The sequence below is a fragment of the Nicotiana sylvestris genome, chromosome 12 (genome assembly GCF_000393655.2).
Source record: "Nicotiana sylvestris chromosome 12, ASM39365v2, whole genome shotgun sequence".
Classification (NCBI taxonomy): Eukaryota; Viridiplantae; Streptophyta; class Magnoliopsida; order Solanales; family Solanaceae; genus Nicotiana; species Nicotiana sylvestris.
In genome coordinates this window covers 33,329,118-33,350,036 of record NC_091068.1, presented here as the reverse complement: position 1 = coordinate 33,350,036, position 20,919 = coordinate 33,329,118, and the positions used below count along the sequence as shown (strand labels likewise).

The 20,919-nt window shown below is 41.7% G+C and overlaps 1 protein-coding gene across 1 annotated transcript; it reads right to left on the bottom strand.

The window, feature by feature from the left end:
• Nucleotides 1-271: 271 nt before the first annotated feature.
• LOC138882880 (uncharacterized) lies at nt 272-20,091 on the bottom strand. The gene is made up of 9 exons (XM_070163516.1): nt 19,952-20,091; nt 6,768-7,254; nt 3,698-3,761; nt 3,554-3,611; nt 3,111-3,206; nt 2,573-2,918; nt 2,290-2,467; nt 2,107-2,217; nt 272-429 (listed from the first exon to the last, which is right to left on the bottom strand). Exons 1-9 carry the CDS (start codon nt 20,089-20,091, stop codon nt 272-274), a joined length of 1,638 nt encoding a protein of 545 aa, XP_070019617.1.
• Nucleotides 20,092-20,919: the final 828 nt, after the last annotated feature.

The window sequence follows — 20,919 nt, the reverse complement described above, 5'->3', positions numbered from 1 at the left end:
TCCCGAATAGGCAATAACCTTATCTTGATCCCACCCATCATAGAACTTGATTAAGGTTCATATTAATGTCCCCAGGGTTCCCGAAAACATAGTTCAACCCTAGCTTATGAATATACTTCAAATGGGTGGATACTTAGATCGCAATGCCGCTCATCAACAACTAAATCGGGGTGCATATGTTTAGGACTACAAATCTTATACCACGTCTTGGTGGATGGGGGCATGTTGTTCAGCCCATATTCATGATCACCCTGAGGCCTTGGATGTGAGGCTACAACTGCTTATAGTCATAACTAGAAGTGGCATATCCTCCTTTTCTCTTTTTTGGTGGAGGTGTGGAGGATGTATTGCCTTTAGTAGGGGCAATAGCTTTGCCCTTTCCTTTTTCCATTAGTGGTGCATTTGGTTTTGGTTGTACCATTTTCTTACCTGCACAAATATATGTTAGTCAACTTCAGAGGACATTGAATCAATTCGAAACATGGTCATACGATCCCACACTTAAGATATTACCATATTATTGTCAATGCTACGTAGACTTCACAACTTGAAATTAAGCAATGATTGTAGCTACAAGACACCTAGTTCATGGGGGAAAACAATATAAGTGCCATATTTGAAACCTTCAAGCTGGCTTCGGTGAGACACTCCACACATAAATGTTATGATAGGGACACTTACAACCCACTAATGTATCAATTCTAGAGACTAGGGCTCCAACTGGGACAAAACATGACTTTGAGTCATTTTATCAAACACATGTTACACACTAGCTATTATGAAGCTTTCGTGTGGATGAGGGATTGCTCCACCCTCCCAAATCGGCTTGGAATTTGAGTGTAAACATTCATTTGTGTAACAAGAATATCAATCCTATGGGGTTCATGGGGTTGGGACAAGTATGCATAATTTCACATTCAAGCCATTCAAAAAGTTTGCATGATCCAATTTACCTCAATCAATCCCAAAATAGAAGAAAGATTGAGAAGAATTAATACCTTAGATATCGAAAGAGGAGTAGTTATCTTCAATAGTGGTGAGATTGAGTGTATGAGTGTGTGAGAGAAAAGTTGGGAAATTTAAGTGAGGGAAGGATATAAGGGGATGGGTTGGCAGTGAGAAATTTGAGTGTGCGTATTTTTAAAAATGTTGTGGGGGTTTGAAAATGGAACAAGGACGAAAAATTATCTAGCCTCGTGAGTTGGGACGTGAGGCCCATCGTGCAACAAAGTAGGCGATGCGAGGTCTGGGTCAAGGGGAAGGTTGGGCGGGGTGAGCTTGGGCGCGAGAGAGCGCGCGTGATGCCTGGTCTGGCACGCGGTCCAGTTCTCGTGAAAGAGCGTGTCTCCTGGACTAGGGCACAGTTCTTGTCCTACTTTGAGAGGTCTGAAGCGTACTCAAGTGATTTCCAATCCATTTTCTATACTCCTTCATGTGCTTTGACCTCCCAATACGCTCCCGTACCTATTCAAACGCCAAAACTCAACTCGTTAGTACCTAAATACAAAAGAAAAATCTAATTAATCTAGACTAATATACGAATTGGGTTTCCTCCCAACAAGAGCCTTAGTTAATGCCATGGAATCACGAATACAACATCACAATGGGTTACCTCCTATGAAGCGTCTGATTTAATGTCGCGACATGATGCATAATATTCCCTCAAGCATCAACCAAGTCTATCTAAGTTTTGTGACGACAAACGCCGCCACACCAATAGTGTTTAACTCTTTGCCCATTGACTAAGAACGTACCATCACTTCGGGATCTCGTAGATCAACAACTCCATGCTTCGTATCCAACACCACTTCGATGGCCTCGACCATCTAGACTTGAGCTTCATAGGAAAGAGCTTCAACCTTAAATTGAACAATAGAACGGCTTGACACATAATTAATTGCAACGAAGATGTACCTATGGCCATTGGATGATGGAAACGACCACATGAAGTCCATTACCCAAACATCAAAGATTTTGACCTCAAGTATGTCCTTCAACGGCATCTCATGCCTCTTTGAAATTGTGCTAGTTATTTGGCACCCATCACATCTTTTCACAAAAGCATGTGCATCCTTGAGCAATGTGGGCCAAAAGAATCTTTAATACAACACCTTTGCAACCGTTTGTATCCACCGTGGTGCCTTTCATAAGGTGATGCATGACAATCATGCAAAATGTCTTCCATTTCCTCAGGGGAACAGTGGTGCACCAACTGATCTGCACAATGCTTAAACAAAAATGGCTCATCCCATAGATATAATCTAACATTATTAATGAAATTTCTCTTACCATCTGGTGACAACTCTGAAGACGTCACCCCACTTACAATAAAGTTCACATAGTCAGCATGCCATGGGGCTGCGCCAGCTGTGACGACTAACAATCGCTCATCAGGAAATCTTTTCTGAATCTCTCCATCTTCATCAACATACGCGCGAGTTTCCAAGCGCGGTAAGTGATCGACTACCTAATTTTTGGTCCCATTTCGATCTCGGATTTCCACATCAAATTCCTACAAAAGAAGAACCCATCAAATTAGTCTAGGTTTAACATCTTTTTCTCAAACAAATACTTGATGGTTGCATGGTTTTATGTAGACGATGACTTTAGTTCCTACCAAGTAGGCCCTAAATTTGTCAAACGCCCATACTACTGCTAACAACTCTTTGTCTGTAACTGTGTAATTTATTGGTGTTGGATTTAGAGTTTTGTTGGCATTGTAAATTGAGTGGAACACTTTATTTTTCCTTTGTACCAGTACAACCTCAATTGTTGTGCCGATGGCATCACACATCAACTCAAAAGGCCCTCCAGTCCAGGCGGTGATAATTGGTGCACTCACCAATCTATTTTTAAGTTCCTCATATGCCTTCAAGTAATGATCATCAAACTTGAAAGGTGTGTCCTTCTCAAGAAACCTGCACAAGGGAGCTGAAAGTGTTAGAAAAATCTTTAATGAATCTATGATAGAAACCTGCATAACCTAGAAAGCTTATGACTCCTTTGACAGAAATTGGAGGTGACAATTTATCAATTTCTCCCACTTTTGCCTTGTCCCCCTCCAACCCATTTTTGTACACTTTGTGCCCGAGTACAATCCCTTCACATACCAAAAATAACACTTCTCCCAATTCAGCACCAAGTTTGTCTCTTCACACCTAACAAACACTTTACTCAAATTTTTTAAGCATTTATCAAAAGATGGTCTGAAGACAGAAAAATCATACATAAACACTTCAACAAAATTTTCTACCATATTAGTGAAGATTGTCATCATGCACCTTTGAAAAATCTTACAAGGACAAGTGACAGTGGTCTTTGTCACTACCCAAAATCCAATATAGGTCATGATAGCGCCTAACGTTTCCGTCAGGCAAGCCAACGGTGAATTATCACATTAGTCGATCATTTTATTACTTTCAAAATTATGAATCTTATTAGATAAAGAAATCAATGCTTTAAAAAAATCATGGAAACTTATTTAAATAGAATAAATAATTAAAGGGTGTAATAGCTAGGTAAAACCCCAGACAATTTACAGAATATCCCATACCCCGGTGTCACAAGTGCATAAGCATCAACTAGTAAATATAATAAAATACAACAACTGTCTGGAATACAAGTTAGACAGAAGAATATAAATAACTCTGATGGAGACTTTGCATGCTGCGGATCGTAACAAGGAAGTGAAACTCACCGTAAAGTCCCAACAATAGTCGTGCCCCTACACCCAAAAGACCACTAGAAACATATATGTATACCTGCACAATAAGTGCAGCAAGTGCAACATGAGTACGTAAATTAACGTGTACCCAGTAAGTATCTAGCCTAACCCCAGAGAAGTAGTGACGAGGGGTCGACATTGACACTTACTAGTGGTCCAATAAGACAGACACAGTAAGAAACAAACAGATATAGGGTAGAGTAAATAAGTGAAATAAACAAGTATAAATACGTGGTACAATCCTCCTCTTAATCACCAACTCAAACTCTTGATTAGCAGTTACCTCATCAATCGGAGAATATATATATATATATAATGGACCTCACCAGATAGATTGTCATGATTCAAATCAGGAAAATTCCCAGATACACTGGCTTTTTGACAAATACTACGCACGATTCCATAGGAGTATTTTATAGAAATGCCGAGGCGTATGGCCCGATCCCATCATAATATGTGTGCATTGTCGAGGTTCGAACCATACGAACCATAGATATATTTATTATACTACTGAGGCGAACGGCCCGCTCCCACGAGAGTGTGGTACATAATCCTGCTGAGGCGAATGGCCCAATCCTATTATAATGTGCGCACTGCCGAGGATCGAACGACACGAACCATAGATGTATCTATATACTACCGAGGCGAACATCCCGATCCTATTAAAATGAGAAGCTTTAATGGGTCCTTGACCCTACTCACGAAAAAATGTGTGAGTTATGAACTTTAAGGAAGCTTTTCTATGAAAACGCACAACACGGGAGGAATTTGTTAGGGGAGCACAATTATCTACGGCTAAATCAAGTAGCGCGTCACATCTCTACAATAGCGAGTCTATAACTCTATACAAGTCTAGTCTTGGGTCGTAACATGTAATCAAGTAACTAAGCAGGCAATAATAACTCAATCCGTACAAATAAAGCATGGTGTGAATCCTAATCTACTCGGATATACTTAAAAATTCTAGCATGCGCACGGACACTCATTATCTCATACGTGCACAACGCCCACAACATGCAGCATATAACAAGAATAACACCTACGGGGAAATTTTCCCCTCACAGGGTTAGACAGGAGACTTCCTTCGCTCAGAAGTTCTATAACCGGCTCCAATGCCACTCTAACACTTCAAACAGATGCTCGTCGCTCGAAAACTAGTCAAACAACATGCAAATCAATAAAAATATATTCTAATACTCATAGTAAATTAATTTATAACAATTCTCAACTCCGCTCGAAAAGTTAATAAAGTCAACCCTCGGGCTCACATGCCCGGATTCCACAAATTTTCAAAGATAATATTTAACCATAAAGCTACGAACTCAAATATATAATGTATTCCTAATCCCATGTCCAATTTCGTGGTAAAAGTCCAAAAATATTAATTTCTAGGTTTCTTTCAAAATCTCACAATTTCTACTAATTTCCATGGTTAAATCCTTGTACAATCCATGTAGTTAGCTAATAATATGCGGGAATTACTTACCTTGCAATAGATGATGCTAATCCCCCCTCGAAGCTCTCCAAAAATTGCCCAAACCGAGAGAGAAATAAGCAAAATCCTGATTTAATACAATCTGCTCAGGTTTGCATTTGCGGACAAAAACTTTGCATTTGCGAATGAACAGTAAACTCCAATGAACAGTATTCACAATTGCGAATGAACAGTGCCTCACCAGAAACCAGCAAACCCAAACTTCTCCGAAATGATCCGAAACCACCCCAAAACTCATCTGGAACCTCCCAGACACAAAACATATATGAATTTCAACCATAAAATACGTTACGGACTTGATCGTGCACTCAAAATACTGAAAAGAGGTCGTATTAACCCAATATTGACCATGGTGAAACTCCAAATTTCTTATTTTTACTAGTCTCTCAACCAATCATCCAAAATCCACCCAAGCCCCTCGGGATCCTGTCAAATCATACCAACAAGTCCCAAAATATGATACGAAATTAGTTGAGGCCTCAAATCACATAAAATAATGCCGAAACTACGAATCGCACCTCAAATCGAATTGTGAGTTATGAAATTTTCAAATTCTATAATTTGCACCAAAGCATATCAAATCAATCCGAAATGACTTCAAATTTTGCACACAAGTCGTAAATGACATAATGGACATGTTCCAACTTCTGTAATTGAAATCCAAATCCGATATCAAAAAGTTCACTCCCAGTCAAACTTCCCAAAACCTTCAAATTTCTAACTTTCACCAAATGACCCCGAAATGATCTACGAACCTCCAAATCTACATATGGACGCGCTCCTAAGACCAAAATCACCATACAGAGCGATTCCCAGGGTCGAAATCCCAAGCGGACATTGATAACATTAAAATACACTTCAATTTAAATTTATGAAATTCTTCCAAAATCCCAACTTTCCCTAATAGGCGCCGAAATCCTCCCTGGCGATACGATACCCAAATCGAGCATACGCCCAAGTCCGAAATCATCCTACGAACCTATTGGAACCTTTAAATTCTGATTCCGAGGTCATTTACTCAAAAGTCAAACTTTATCAACTTTTCCAACTTAAAGCTTCTGAATTTAGAATTTTCTATCCAAATCAACTCTGAACTTTCGAAATTTAATTCTGACCACACGTACAAGTCATAATACATGAAGTGAAGCTACTCAAGGTCTCAAACTGGCGAGCGACGTGCTAGAGCTCAAAATGACCGGTTGGGTAGTTGTAGTCTTCTCTTGGTCATATGGTGCAATTAATATTTGATTATATCTAGAATATCCATCAAGAATACAATAATAGTCTTGTCAGGACAACCTAGCTAACATTTAATCAATTAATGGGGGGGGGGAGATTGATCCTTTCTAGTAGCATTATTTAACTTTCAGTAGTCTATGCAAATTCTCCAATATGTGACAGTTCTAATTAGAATTAATTCTTATTCTTATTTATGACCACCATAATTACACCCTTCTTAGGCACACACTATACTTAACTTACCCACTTACTGTCAAAGATAGGAAAGATAATACTTGCATCTATCCACTTTATGACTTCCTTTCTTACCTCTTCCTTCATAACTGGATTCAAGCGGCGTTGGTGTTCCACACTTAGTTTGTGCCCATCCTCCATTAGAATTTTATGCATACAAAACATTGGGCTAATACCACGAATGTTAGTCATGGTCCTTCCAATCGCATGTTTATACTCTAGAGGCACGCAAAACAGCTTTTCCTCCTGAAAAATAGACAACTTAAAAGATACAACAACAAGTAAAGTTTCATTAGCACCCAAATAAGCATAATGAAGGTGAGAGGGTAAGGGCTTGAGCTCCAACTTTGGAGCTTCTTTGATGGACAACTTGGGTGGTGGCCTAGTTGGTCTATCTAGATGCTCGAAATTAATCATCCATTTGATGTAAGCACATGCATCCAGATGATACACCATCTCCTTAACCTCGTCATCCAATTCAATGTTGTCAAATAACATAATTGTTTTCTCTAGGGAGTCATTCAGATATGTCTTCTTCTTCTTCTTCTTCTTCTTCTTCTTCCTTTTCAACCACGTAGATCATAGCTAGATCCTCATAGTGACTTGGAGGCCTGGTTGCCTTGTACACAATATATACTACTTCCACATTATCAATTAGAGAATCAGTTTTCCTTTACGAACTTTTATCACAACATCGGCGGTGACTAAGGGAGGTCGTCTCAACATGATTGAGACGTGTTCATCAGCTTCATTTTTCAATATGATGAAATCCACCGAAAGAATAAATGTCACGACCCAAAAACCAACTCAATCGTGATGGAGCCTATCATGAAACTAGGCCAGCCGACACAATCCCAAAACAAAACGATATTTCATAATAAAGATGTTTCAAGCTATTAATTAATAAAATTTCACAGCATAAGTCTAAATAACAAGTGCGGAAAGAACAAAGGCCCGACATCGGGGTGTCACAAGTCACGAGTATCTACTAAGGACTGTCTGAATACAACTAAGACTATCACAGTTTGGAAAACACTAATATAGTCTAAAGAATATAAGAGGGAGAAGAGAAAGGCTGCGAACACCATGCAGCTACCTTGCCGACTCCGAATATCTGCGACGGATGAAAGATCAACGCTCGCTATCATGTCCAGCAACTCATAGATCTGCACACAAGGTGCAGGGAGTAATGTGAGTACGCCAACTTAGTAAGTAATAAAGGTAAATAAATACTGAGCAATAAGAAACACATAAATCCACATCATGAAATCTCAGTAAGTACAGCATGCTTTCAAATTAGTATATGAGTCAAATTATCTCGTTTAAAATCCAATTTTGGTAAAAATCATTTGAAGATATTTTTCAACAGTTTCAACAGAGGTTTAATGGAATTCAGAGTAAAAGTGATAAAATCATAAATAGCCCCTCGGGCAAGACATGTATCGTAAACCACCCCTCGGGCATAACATCACTCAGAATCAGCCCCTTGGGCAATCTTACAATCACTCGTAATCAGCCCCTCGGGTACAACATGAATCAAGAATCGCCCCTCGGACAACATCATATCACTCACTCATGGTACCCGCGCTCACTGGGGGTGTACGGACTCCGGAGGGGCTCCTACAGCCCAAGCATTATAACAAGCCATCTCATGACATAATAAATCAGGCCCTCGGCCTCTCATATATCACAAATCAGTACAATATGCTACGGCGCGCAACCCGATCCCATGATATCCTCACAATACAGTCCCTCAGCCTCACTCAATCAGAAACCTCTCAAGCCACTCGAGCTAACAATAAAATAGGGTGCTCACCCCAAAATATCATTTTGTGCATCATAACGGATTAAATAAGATTGACTTATGAAATCAGTAATATATAGCATGACTGAGTACAGATCTTAAACCAAAAACAGTGAGGAAACAGTAGTAAAAAGCCCCTAAGAGTCTAATAGCTTGGCACGAGGCCCAAATATGGCATTCAGCCCAAAACATAGTAATACTTTCTCGAGCACAAAAGTATCACATAGTTTTCAGTCAAATACGCAACTTAATAGTCGCTACGGGACGAACCAAGTCATAATTCTCAACGGTGCACGCCCTCACGCTCGTCATCTAGTATGCGTGTCACCTCAAAATAGTGAAACGATGTGAAATCCGGGGTTTCATACTCTCAGGACAAGATTTACAATCATTACTTACCTTAAACCGGACAAAACTCTAACCCGCGATGCCCTTGCCTCTCGACTCGGACTCCAAATGCTCCGAATCTAACCAAAATCAGTATATTATCATCAATATACGCTAAAGGAATTAATTCCACACGAAAACAATCAAATTGGACCAAAAATCCCGAATTTGGCTCAAACCCGGCTCCTGGGCCCAAGTCTCAAAATCCAAAAAAATCGAAAAACTAGAAACTCCTTTTTCTCCCGAGTTTATACATACAAAAATCATCAAAATCGGACCTTCATTGGCCCCTCAAGTCCCCAATCAAAGCTCTCGAAAACTCAAACGCTAACCCTTCAACTTCGCCCCAAATCCTCCACTAATTTCATGATTAAATAGTGGAAAAATCATCACAAACACAAAATACAAAGCTCAAGTAACTTACCTCACTGATACTTCTTGATTCCCTCTTGAAATCACAACTCTAAGCTCCAAACTCGTCCAAAATGGTGAAGAATGGACTGAAATTCGCGAAGGAGAACTTATATACCTTTTGCCCAGAACTTCCGCATCTGCGGTCCATAAGTCACTTCTGCGGCGCCGCTTCTGCGGTCAAACCAACTGCATCTGCAGTTTTCACTTATTCACCCTTAACCGCATCTGTGTGCAGTACCCGCATCTGCGATCACGCAGGTGCGGTCCCATGCCCGCACTTGTGGCTCCTGCCCTTCTCACCTATGGTCGCATCTGTAGCTGCTTATGCGCTTTTGCGGGCCTCGCACCTGCAGTCCCCACTCCTCAGGTGCGGTTATGACAATTGAAAGAAATTCTTCAGCATATCCTCAATCCTATCCTTGATCTGTCAACCTCCCAAAATCATCTCGAGGCCCTCGGGACCTCAACCAAACATGCCAACAAGTCCCATATCACCATTCAAACTTATTCCAACCTTCGGAACACTCAAAACAAAATCAAAATACCAAATCACCCTCGGATTCAAGCCTACGGATTTCCAAACTCCCGAATTCCGCAGACGATGCTGAAACCTATCAAACCTCACCCTGAATGACCTGAAATTTTGCACATACGTCGCAAATGATATAACGCACCTACTCCAATTTTCGGAATTCCATTCCGACCCCGATATCAAGATTTTCACAGCCAACCGGAAAATGCCAAATTTCTAATTTTTCTAATTCAAGCCTAAATCTACCACATACCTCCAAATTATATTCCGAACATGCTCCTAAGTCCAAAATCACCTAACAGAGCTATCCGAACCATCAGAATTCACATCTGAGATCTTCTACACATAAGTCAACATCCAGTTGAGTTTTCCAACTTAAACTTCTAAATAAGAGACTAAGTGTCTCATTCTACTCAAAGGCAACTCCGAACACAGAACAACCAACATGATACGATGAAATACAACTGACCAACACATAAAGAAGCAGAAATGGGGGAAAGCATGGCTATAACTCATGAAACGAACGGCTGGGTTGTTACATCCTCCCCCTCTTTAACAAACGTTCGTCCTCGAATGAGTCAAGAAATATACCTGAAGTCTCAAATAGGTGTGGATATCCGCTCTGCGTCTCTCGCTCGATCTCCCAAGTAGCCTCCTCCACGGGCCGACCTCTCTACTGCACTTTCACTGAAGCTATATCCTTTGATCTCAACTTTCAGATCGCCAATATACTTCCGGAGCATAGAAACCGTGCTGAAGTCCAAAATATGAGACGGATTGCCAATATACTTCCGGAGCATAGAAACATAAAATACCGGATGAACACTCGACAAGCTAGGTGGCAAAGCTAGCTCATAAACCACCTCCCCAATCCTCCGAAGCACCTCAAAAGGCCCAATGAACTGAGGACTCAATTTACCCTTCTTTCCAAATCTCATGACCCCCTTCATGGGTGAAACCTTCAGTAGAACCTTCTCCCCAACCATGTAAGACACATCACGAACCTTCCTGTCAGCATAACTCTTTTGTCTTGACTGCGCTGTACGAAGCCGCTCCTGAATCACTTTCACCTTGTCCAAAGCATCCTACACTAAGCCTGTACCCAAAAGTCTAGCCTCACCCGGCTTAAACCAACCTACTAGAGATCCACACCATCTCCCATATAAAGCCTCATATGAAGCCATCTGAATACTCGACTGATAACTGTTGTTATATGCAAACTCCACGAGCGGTAGAAACTTGTCCCATAAACCCCCAAAATCAATAACAAGTGCACAACATGTCCTCTAATATTTAAATAGTGTGCTCGGACTGCCCGTCCTTATGAGGGTGAAAAATTATGCTCAACTCTACCTGAGTACCCAATTCTCACTGCACGACTCTCCAAAACTTCGATGTAAACTGAGTACCTTTATCTCAAATGACGGAAACTGGAACATCATACAGGCGAACAATCTCTTGGATATAAATCTCAGCTAACCGCTCTGAAGAATAGGTAGTACACATAGGAATGAAGTGCATGGATTTGGTCAGCCGATCCACAATCACCCAAATAGCATCGAACTTCCTCAAAGTCCATGGGAGTCCAACTACGAAATCCATGGTGATCCGCTTCCACTTCTACTTTGGAATATCCATCTGCTGAAGCAAGCCACCCGGTCTCTGATGCTCATATTTCACCTACTGACAATTGAGACACCGAGCTACAAATCCCACTATATCTTTTTTCATTGTTCTCCACCAGTAGTGCTACCTCAAATCCTGATAAATCTTCGCGGCCCTCGGATGGATGGAATACCGCGAGCTATGGGCCTCCTCCAGAATCAACTCTCGAAGCCCATCCACATTGGGCACACATATCCGGCCCTGCATTCTCAATACCCCATCATCACCAATAGTCACATCTTTGGCATCGTCGTGCTGAACCCTGTCCTTGAGAATAAGCAAATGAGGATCATCATACTGACACTCTCTAATGCGATCAAACAAGGAATACCGAGAAACCACACAAGCTAAGACCCGACTAAGCTCCGAAATATCCAACCTCACGAACCGATTGGCCAAGGCCTGAGCATTAACTGCAAGAGGTCTCTCCCCAACATAAATATACACCAAATTGCCCATACTCACTGCCTTCCTACTCAAGGAATCGACCACTACATTAGCCTTCCCCGAATGGTACAAGATAGTAATATCATAATCCTTTAGCAGCTCCAATCATCCCCGCTGCATCAAATTGAGATCCTTCTGCTTGAACAAGTGCTGGAGGCTACGATGATCAGTAAATACCTCACAAGACACACTATAGAGATAATGCCTCAAAATCTTCAACGCGTGAATAATGGCAGCCAACTCCAAATCATGAACATGGTAGTTCTTCTTATGGGGCTTCAACTGACGAGAAACATAAGCAATCACTCTACCCTCGTGCATCAACACAGCCAATACCAACTTTAGAAGCATCACAATATACTATAAATGAACCTGAAGCTGATGGCAAAACTAACACTAGAGTTATGGTCAAGGCAGTCTTAAGCTTCTGAAAGCTCGCCTCACACTCATCCGACCACCGGAAAGGAGCACCCTTTTGAGTCAGTTTGGTCAAGGGTGATGCTATAGATGAAAATCCATGAACGAACTGACGGTAATAACCCGCCAAACCAAGAAAACTACGAATCTCTATGGTTGAGGACGGTCTGGGCCAACTCTAAACCGCCTCTATCTTCTTCGGATCAACCTGAATACCCTCAATGGAAACCACGTGCCCCAAGAAAGCCACTGAACTGAGCCAAAACTCACACTTGGAGAACTTTGCATAAAGCTTATCCTCCCTCAACCGCTGCAATACAACTCTCAAATGCTCAGCATGCTCCTCATGACTACGCGAGTACACCGGAATATCATCAATGAATACAATAACAAACGAGTTGAGATAAGGCCGAAACATACTGTACATTAAATGCATGAACACTACTGGGGAATTGGTCAGTCCGAAAGACATCACAAGGAACTCATAATGACCATATCGGGTCCTAAAAGCTGTCTTAAGAATATCCGAGTCCCTGATCTTCAATTGGTGATACCTCGACGTGAGATCAATCTTGGAGAACACCCTCGCTCCCTGAAGCTGGTCAAATAAATCATCAATACGAGGCAAAGGGTACTTGTTCTTGATTGTGACTTTGTTCAGCTGCCTGTAATCAATGCACATCCTCATTGTGCCAATCCTTCTTCTTCACAAATAGAACAGGCGCACCCCAAGGCGACACACTAGGCCGAATAAACCCCTTATTAAGGAGTTCTTGAAGCTGCTCCTTCAACTCTGCCGGTGCCATACGATACGGTGGAATAGAAATGGGCTAAATGCCCGGCACCAAATCAATATCAAATTCAATATCCTTGTGCGGTGGAATGCCCGGTAGGTCTGCATGAAACATATCCAGAAAGTCCCTCACTACCAGGACTAAATCAATGGTAGGAGTCTATGCACTAACATCCCTTACAAAGGTCAAATAAGAAAGACAAACCTTTCCAACCATCCGTTAGGCCTTCAAAAATGAAATCACTCTACTGGGAACATAATCCGACAAACCTCGCCACTCAATCCATGGCACACCTGGCATGGCCAACGTCACTGTCTTAGCATGACAATCCAAAATAGTACGACATGGAGATAACCAATCCTTGCCTAATATCACATCAAAATCAACCATACAAAGCAACAGAAGGTCCACTCGGGTCTCCAAACCCCCAATAGTCACCACACACGATCGATATATGTGGTCCACAATAATAGTATTGCCTACCGGAGTAGATACACGAACAGATGAAATAAGAGACTCATGGGGCATATCCAGGTAATGAGCAAAATATGATGACACATATGAAAAAGTGGAACCAGGATCAAATAGCACAGAGGCATCTCTATGGCAGATTGAGACAATACCTATAATTATAGCATCTAAAGCAATAGCATCTGGTCTGGCTGGGAGTTCATAAAAATGAGCCTGACCACCACCTGACCGACCTCCCCCTTTAGGGCGACCCCTAGCTGACTGTCCTCCACCTCTAGCTGACTGGGTGGGTGGTGAAGTAATTGGTGTTGAAGTCGATGGTTGACTCCTCTACTGAGGCGGACCCCTATGATGACAAGGACATTGCCTCCACATATGCCCCAACTCCACTCATAACAACCCCTGGTGCCGGAGATGGGGACTGAAGGGAACCCCTAAACTGATGGAGCACGGGATGAACTCTGGGCTGGAAGGGCACTAAGTGATGAATGGCCCTGATGAGAACTGTGATAACCATAGCCCGATGATGCCCCACGATGAATTGGGCAAGCTGACTGAGCATGCCTGAATGGACGGCCTCTGCCATGTTGAAACTGACCCCCATGAGGAGTACCACTAAATCCACCCTGACCACGAGGCCTCTTGGCCTCCGTCTCAACCCTCTCCTGACCACGAACCATCTGAATCTATCGAGCTATGTCAAAAACCTCATCAAAAGTCGCACCAGACACCCTCTCTCTGGTCATAAGCAACCAAAGCTGAAAATAGAGGCCATCTATAAACCTTCTGATCCTCTCTTGGTCTGTGGGAACCAACCAGACCGCATGACGAGCCAACTCGGAGAACTGCATCTCATACTGTGTAACAGACCTATCACCCTGACGAAGCTACTCGAATTGCCTATGCAACTCCTCTTGGCGAGACTCGGGTACAAACTTCTCCAAAAAGAGAACGGAGAACTATTGCCAAGAAAGGGACGCTGCCCCAACCGACCTATGCCTCTCATAAACCTCCCACCAACTAAATGCAGCCCCAGAGAACTGGAAAGTAATAAATGAGACCCCACTGGTCTCCAAAATACCTGCAGTCCGAAGCATCCTTTGACACTTATCCAAGAAACCATGTGCATCCTCACCCTTAGCACCACTAAATGGTGGAGGCTAGAGTCTCCCAAACCTCTCCAATTTCCGTTGCTCGTCCTCTGGCATAACATGAGCTACATAGTCCTGAGCAGCTACAACCGGCTGGGCTTGAGGTGCCCCTGGCGTCTGAAGTCCCTGTATAACCTGCTCAGGTGTGCGAGCGGTGGGAATCTAGGTGCCTCTCCCGACCTGAGAAGTAGTTGCGGCCGTAGTAACTGAGACCGCTTTAGCCAGGCCAGTGCACACTGATAGAATCTGGGCTAAGGCCTCTTGAAGGCTAGGGATAACAATAGGCACAGCCGGTGCCATAGTTGGTCCTGCTGAAGCGTCCGCAACTGACCGACTGGTGGATCTGCAGGTGTTGCCCAAGCTGTTGGGCGGGCTACACCCCTGTCCCTACCTCGACCTCTAGTGGCCCTAACTGGTGGTACTGGTGGCCGTCTGTCCTGACCGGTAGCACGTGTCCTCACCATCTATGAGAGAATAGAGTAATAGAAGTTTAGTTACCAGAATCAGCAGATTCGCATGACACGAATTCAAGAATGTGAGGTTTTTCCTAAAGGTTCTGCAGCCTCTCGAAGATAAGTACAAACGTCTGCATACCGATCCGCAAGATTCTACTAAACTCGCTCATGACTCGTGAGACCTATGTAACCTAGGCTTTGATACCAACTAGTCACGACCCCAAAATCAACTCGGTCGTAATGTCGCCTATCATGAAACTAGGCCATCGACACAATCCCAAAACAAAATAATATTTCATAATAAAGATGTTTCAAGCTATTAATTAAAAATATTTCCCAGCATAAGTCTAAATAACAAGTGCGGAAAGAACAAAGGCCCGACATCAGGGTGTCACAATTCATGAGCATCTATTAAGGACTGTCTATATATAACTAAGACTATCACAGTTTGGAAAACGCCATGCAGCTACCTTGCCGACTCCGAATATCTGCGATGGATGAAAGATCAGCGCTCTCTATCACGTCCAGCAACTCCTGGATCTGCACACAAGATGCAAGGAGTAATATGAGTATGCCAACTCAGTAAGTAATAAAGGTAAATAAAGACTGAGCAGTAAGAAACACATAAATCCAAGTCATGAAATCTCAGTAAGTACAACATGTTTTCAAAGCAGTATATGAGTTAAATCATCTCGTTTAAAATCCAATTTCGGTAAAAATCATTTGAAGATATTTTTCAACAGTTTTAATAGAGGTTTAATGGAATTCAGAGTAAAAGTAAAGAAAACCATAAATAGCCCCTCGGACAAGACATGTATCACAAACCGCCCCTCGGGCATAACATCACTCAGAATCAGCCCCTCGGGAAACCTCACAATCACTCGTAACTAGCCCTTCGGGCACAACATGAATCAAGAACAGCCCCTCGGGCAACATCATATCCCTCACTCAGGGTACCCGCGCTCACTAGGGGTGTACAGACTCCAGAGGGGCTCTTACAGCACAAGTGCTATAACAAGTCATCTCGTGGCATAATAAATCAGGCCCTCGGCCTCTCATATATCACAAATTAGTACAATATGTTGTGGCACGCAGCCCGATCCTATGATATCCTCACAACACAGGTCCTCGACCTCACTCAGTCAGAAACCTCTCAAGCCACTCGGGCTAACAATAAAATAGGGTGCTCACCCCGAAATATCATTTTATGCATCAAAACGGAGTAAATAAGACTGACTTATGAAATCAGTAAAATATAGCATGACTGAGTACAGATCTTAAACCAAAAACAATGAGGAAACAGTAGTAAAAAGCCCCTAAGGGTCCAACAGCTTGGCACGAGGCCCAAATATGGCATTTAGCCCAAAACTTAGTAATACTTTCCAGAGCACATAAGTATCAAATAGTTATCAGTCAAATATGCAACTTAATAGTCGCTACGGGATGGACCAAGTCACAATCCCCAACGGTGCACGCCCTCACGCTCGTCATCTAACATGTGCCTCACCTCAAAATAGTGAAACAATGTGAAATCTTGGGATCATATCCTCAGGACTAGATTTACAATCATTACTTACCTCAAACAAGACAAAACTCTAACCCACGATACCCTTGCCTCTCCACTCGCCTCCAAATGCTCTGAATCTAACCAAAATCAGTATATTATCATCAATATACGCTAAAGGAATGAATTCCACACGAAAATAATCAAATTAGATAAAAAAATTCCGAATTTAGCTCAAACCAGGCTTCTGGGCTCACGTCTCGAAATCCAACAAAAATCGCAAAACCAGAAACTCCTTTTAGTCCCGAGTCTATACATACCAAAATCATCAAAATCGGACCTCCATTGGCCCCTCAAATCCCCTATCAAGGCTCTCCAAAACTCAAGCGCTAACCCTTCAACTTCATCCCAAATCCTCCACTAATTTCATGATTAAATAGTGGAAAAATCATCACAAACACAAAATACAAAGCCCAAGTAACTTACCTCACAGATACTCCTCGATTCCCTCTTGAAATCACAGCTCTAAGCTCCAAACTCATCCAAAAATGGTGAAGAATGGACTAAAAATCACAAAAGAGAACTTATATACTTTCTGCCCAGAACTTCCGCATCAGCGGTCCATAATTCTCTTTTACGACGTCGCTTTTACGGTCAAACCAACCGCATCTGCGATTTTAACTTATTCTCCCTTAACCACATCTGCATCCAAATACCCGCATTTGCGATCACGCAGGTGCGATCCCATGCGCGCACCTGCGGATCCTTCCCTTCTCACCTGTGGCCGCATCTGCGACTGCTTATGCTCTTTTGCGGGTCTCGCACCCGTGGTCCCCACTCCGCATGTGCAGTTATGACAGCTGAAAGAAATTCTTCAACACATCCTTGATCCGTCAACCTACCGAAATCATCATGAGGCCCTTGGGACCTCAACCAAACATGCCAACAAGTCACATATCACCATTCAAACTTATTCCAACCTTCGGAACACTCAAAATAACATCAAAAGACCAAATCACCCTCGGATTCAAGCCTACGGATTTCCAAACTTCTAAATTCCGCAAATGAAGCCGAAACCTATCACCCTCACCCGAATGACCTGAAATTTTACACACACATCGCAATGACATAGCGGACCTACTTCAATTTTCGGAATTCCATTCTGACCCCGATAACAAGATTTCCACAGCCGATCGAAAAACTTCAAATTTTCAATTTCGCCAATTCAAGCCTAAACCTACCACGCACCTCCAAATTACATTCCGAACACGCTACTAAGTCCAAAATCACCTAACGAAGCTATCCGAACCATCAAAATTCACATCTGAGATCTACTACACATAAGTCAACATCTAGTTGACTTTTCCAACTTAAGCTTCTAAATAAGAGACTAAGTGTCTCATTCCACTCAAAGGCAACTCCGAACACAGAACAACCAACATGATATGATGAAATACAACTGACCAACATATAAAGAAGCAGAAATTGGAGAAAGTGGGGCTATAACTCATGAAACGTCCGGTCGGATCGTTACAATAAATTTCCCAATCTTTAGTTGCACATCCTCTATCACCCCTCAGGATGAACAATAGATCTATCACCAAGCTGCAACATGACAGTGGTTGGTCTTGCGACCCCAACCCCAACTAACTAAAAATCGAGAGAGGCATCAAATTTATGCTAGCCACCAAATCACAAAGTGCCCGCCCTACATCAACCTCACCAATTCGAACCGAGATGGTGAAGCTCCCAAAATCCTTCAACTTTTGGGGAAACTTCCTTTGAATTTGTGAAGTGCACTTTTCAGTAAGTGCTACTATTTCAAACTCTATAAATTATCTCTTATTAGCCACAATCTCCTTGATGTACTTAGCATACTTTAGAATTTCACGTAACACATCAACTAATGGGAGATTCAGTTGGATTTGGCTCAGCATATCAAGAAATTTATTGGGAGATTCAGTTGGATTTGGCTCATATTAAGGGGGTTTTGGCCTTGCAACTGGTGTTTTCTAACTTTCCTCAATTTCTTTTTCAGCCTCCACCATAGCTTTAGGAACCAGTTCGCCTTCATAAGTGATTTTTTCCTTCTTTATTTTTAGTAATTTTTCTAATTCTCTACCATTCCTCAAAGTTACAGCATTTACTTGAGGATTCTTCTCAGTATCACTTGGAAGGGCCCATGCAGGTCGGGTATTTTGATGTGCGGCCAATTGCCTAATCTACCTTTCTAAATTTCGAACATCAGTCCTCAGCTGCTAGTTGTCAATTAACAACTTTTTCAATATATCTTTGGTGGTTTCTTCTATCTGGTGTGGTGGCTTTTGGGGCTGATTGTAGTTTCCTTGGGGTGTGTATTAATTTGGGGCAACCTGATTTCCATCCAACGGGAAGTTTGGGTGATTCCTCCAGTTGGGATTATAAGTGTTACCATATTAAGAATTTTGGTTCATTCGACCCCTACCCTACTGGCTCACATAATAGATAAATTCTAGATTCATTGGATATTAGTCACTTGTGTGGACGTCTCCACAAATTTCACAAACTGCATTCATCTGTTGCACATACAACGTTTGGTGTTCTTCTTGCATTGTCATCTTATTCATCTGATTGGCTAACTTTTGTTATATCTTCTCTCATGGTTGAGAAATCATCTAGCTCAATTATAAATGCTTCTCTTTGTTTTATTATTCTTCGTGGTTCACCCTTACCTTGTCGGTTATGATTGTTTGCAATGAAATTATTCAGTAGAGTATGAATCTTACTATATGACTTTTGCATGTAACTAACTCCACAATCTGAGTCTAGACTCAATTTGGAAGTATCGCCTAACCCATTCACAAAATTATGACCCAACACTTCATCAGTTTCATAGTGGTGCAGACAATCTCTGAGTAGCTTTTTATACTTTCCCAAGCTTGACGCATAGTCTAACCATTTCTTTTATTGAAACCCCACAATTTGGCTTCTCAGTGACTTTGTTTTCTTTGTGGGAAAGAGTTTGATGAGTAATTTCCTAGCTATATCATCCCATGTGCGGATTGAGTTTGTTGGCTCTTTATTGAACCATTTATTTGCTTGCCCCAACAGAGAAAAAGGCAAACAAGGTTAGTCTGACATAGTCCTTGAAGACGTTCGGATAGTTATATGTATCTGTAATCTCCAAATAGTTCTATATGTGCCTCTGCGGATCTTCATTCGACAAATTCAAAAATTGCCATGCAGATTGAGTTAGTTGCACCATGTACTGTTTCAGCTTGAAGTGACCAGTTATGTCAAACTTCACGATAGCCTGAGTCGTGTTTGCGAGACTAGGCCTTGCAGCCTCAATCGCCAGTCTCTCATCATTCTCTGTCATCTCGATTGGCTGTGGTTGGACTACGACGTCCAATTCTACAGTTCTTACTCTTGCTTCTGCCTCCCTCTTTAACTAATGAAAAAGTCTTTCGGGTTTAGGATCAGGGGAGGAAGATTGTTCAAACTATTATTTCTTCTTAGCATTCAAGGTGAATATTAGAGTCAGAAATAGTAAAACAAATTAAAACTCGAACAAAAACAAATAAAAGCTTGTTATAGACAAGTGGCTAGTTTCTAGATCCCCGACAGCGTAAAAGACTTGTTTGGTCCAAACGTACACGCAAGTATACGTGATCAATAAGTAATAAGGAGATGGAAAAGTATCGTCCCACGAGGATTTATGATTAACTCTTGTCCAATCTAAACTACTTATAAGTGTATTACTCAAGTGATTGTGAAGATGATGATTTTGATTTTTACTACAAAGAATTACTACAGAATTACTAAACAAGCAAACAATTCAAAGGTGCAAAGCAAACATGCAAATACTTGGAAAGAATTCAATGAGATGAGAATATTCTGGGGTTATGAGATTAATGTTTCTCCTATTGCGTTCTTCCGGTTGAATTAATTATTTGATTTATCTAAAAAAAATTGGTTAACATATTTTTTTATGCTCGCGAAGTTCTTTCAACGCTTCACTCGCCTATTCAAGCCAACCTAATACTATATGTCTATAGAATCAGAATTAATAAGAATTCACGTATATTTACTGCGAAAGTAACCAAGTAATGCAACTAGAATATGTCTATCCTAATCACGAATCTATTTTCGATACTCGAATTCAAGAACTTACTCTAATCAATCTTATATGCAATCTATAGTTCCC

What these genes read in the sequence shown, in the direction of transcription:
- LOC138882880 (XM_070163516.1), bottom strand. Translation starts at nt 20,091, where the DNA reads ATGACAGAGAATGATGAGAGACTGGCGATTGAGGCTGCAAGGCCTAGT. An exon ending in ACTATTGTTGGGACTTTACG is followed by an intron (nt 3,612 to 3,697) that starts GTGAGTTTCACT and finishes CTTGTATTCCAG; the next exon opens with ACAGTTGTTGTATTTTATTA. An exon ending in TATGCACTTGTGACACCGGG is followed by an intron (nt 3,207 to 3,553) that starts GTATGGGATATT and finishes TTCTGTCTTCAG; the next exon opens with ACCATCTTTTGATAAATGCT.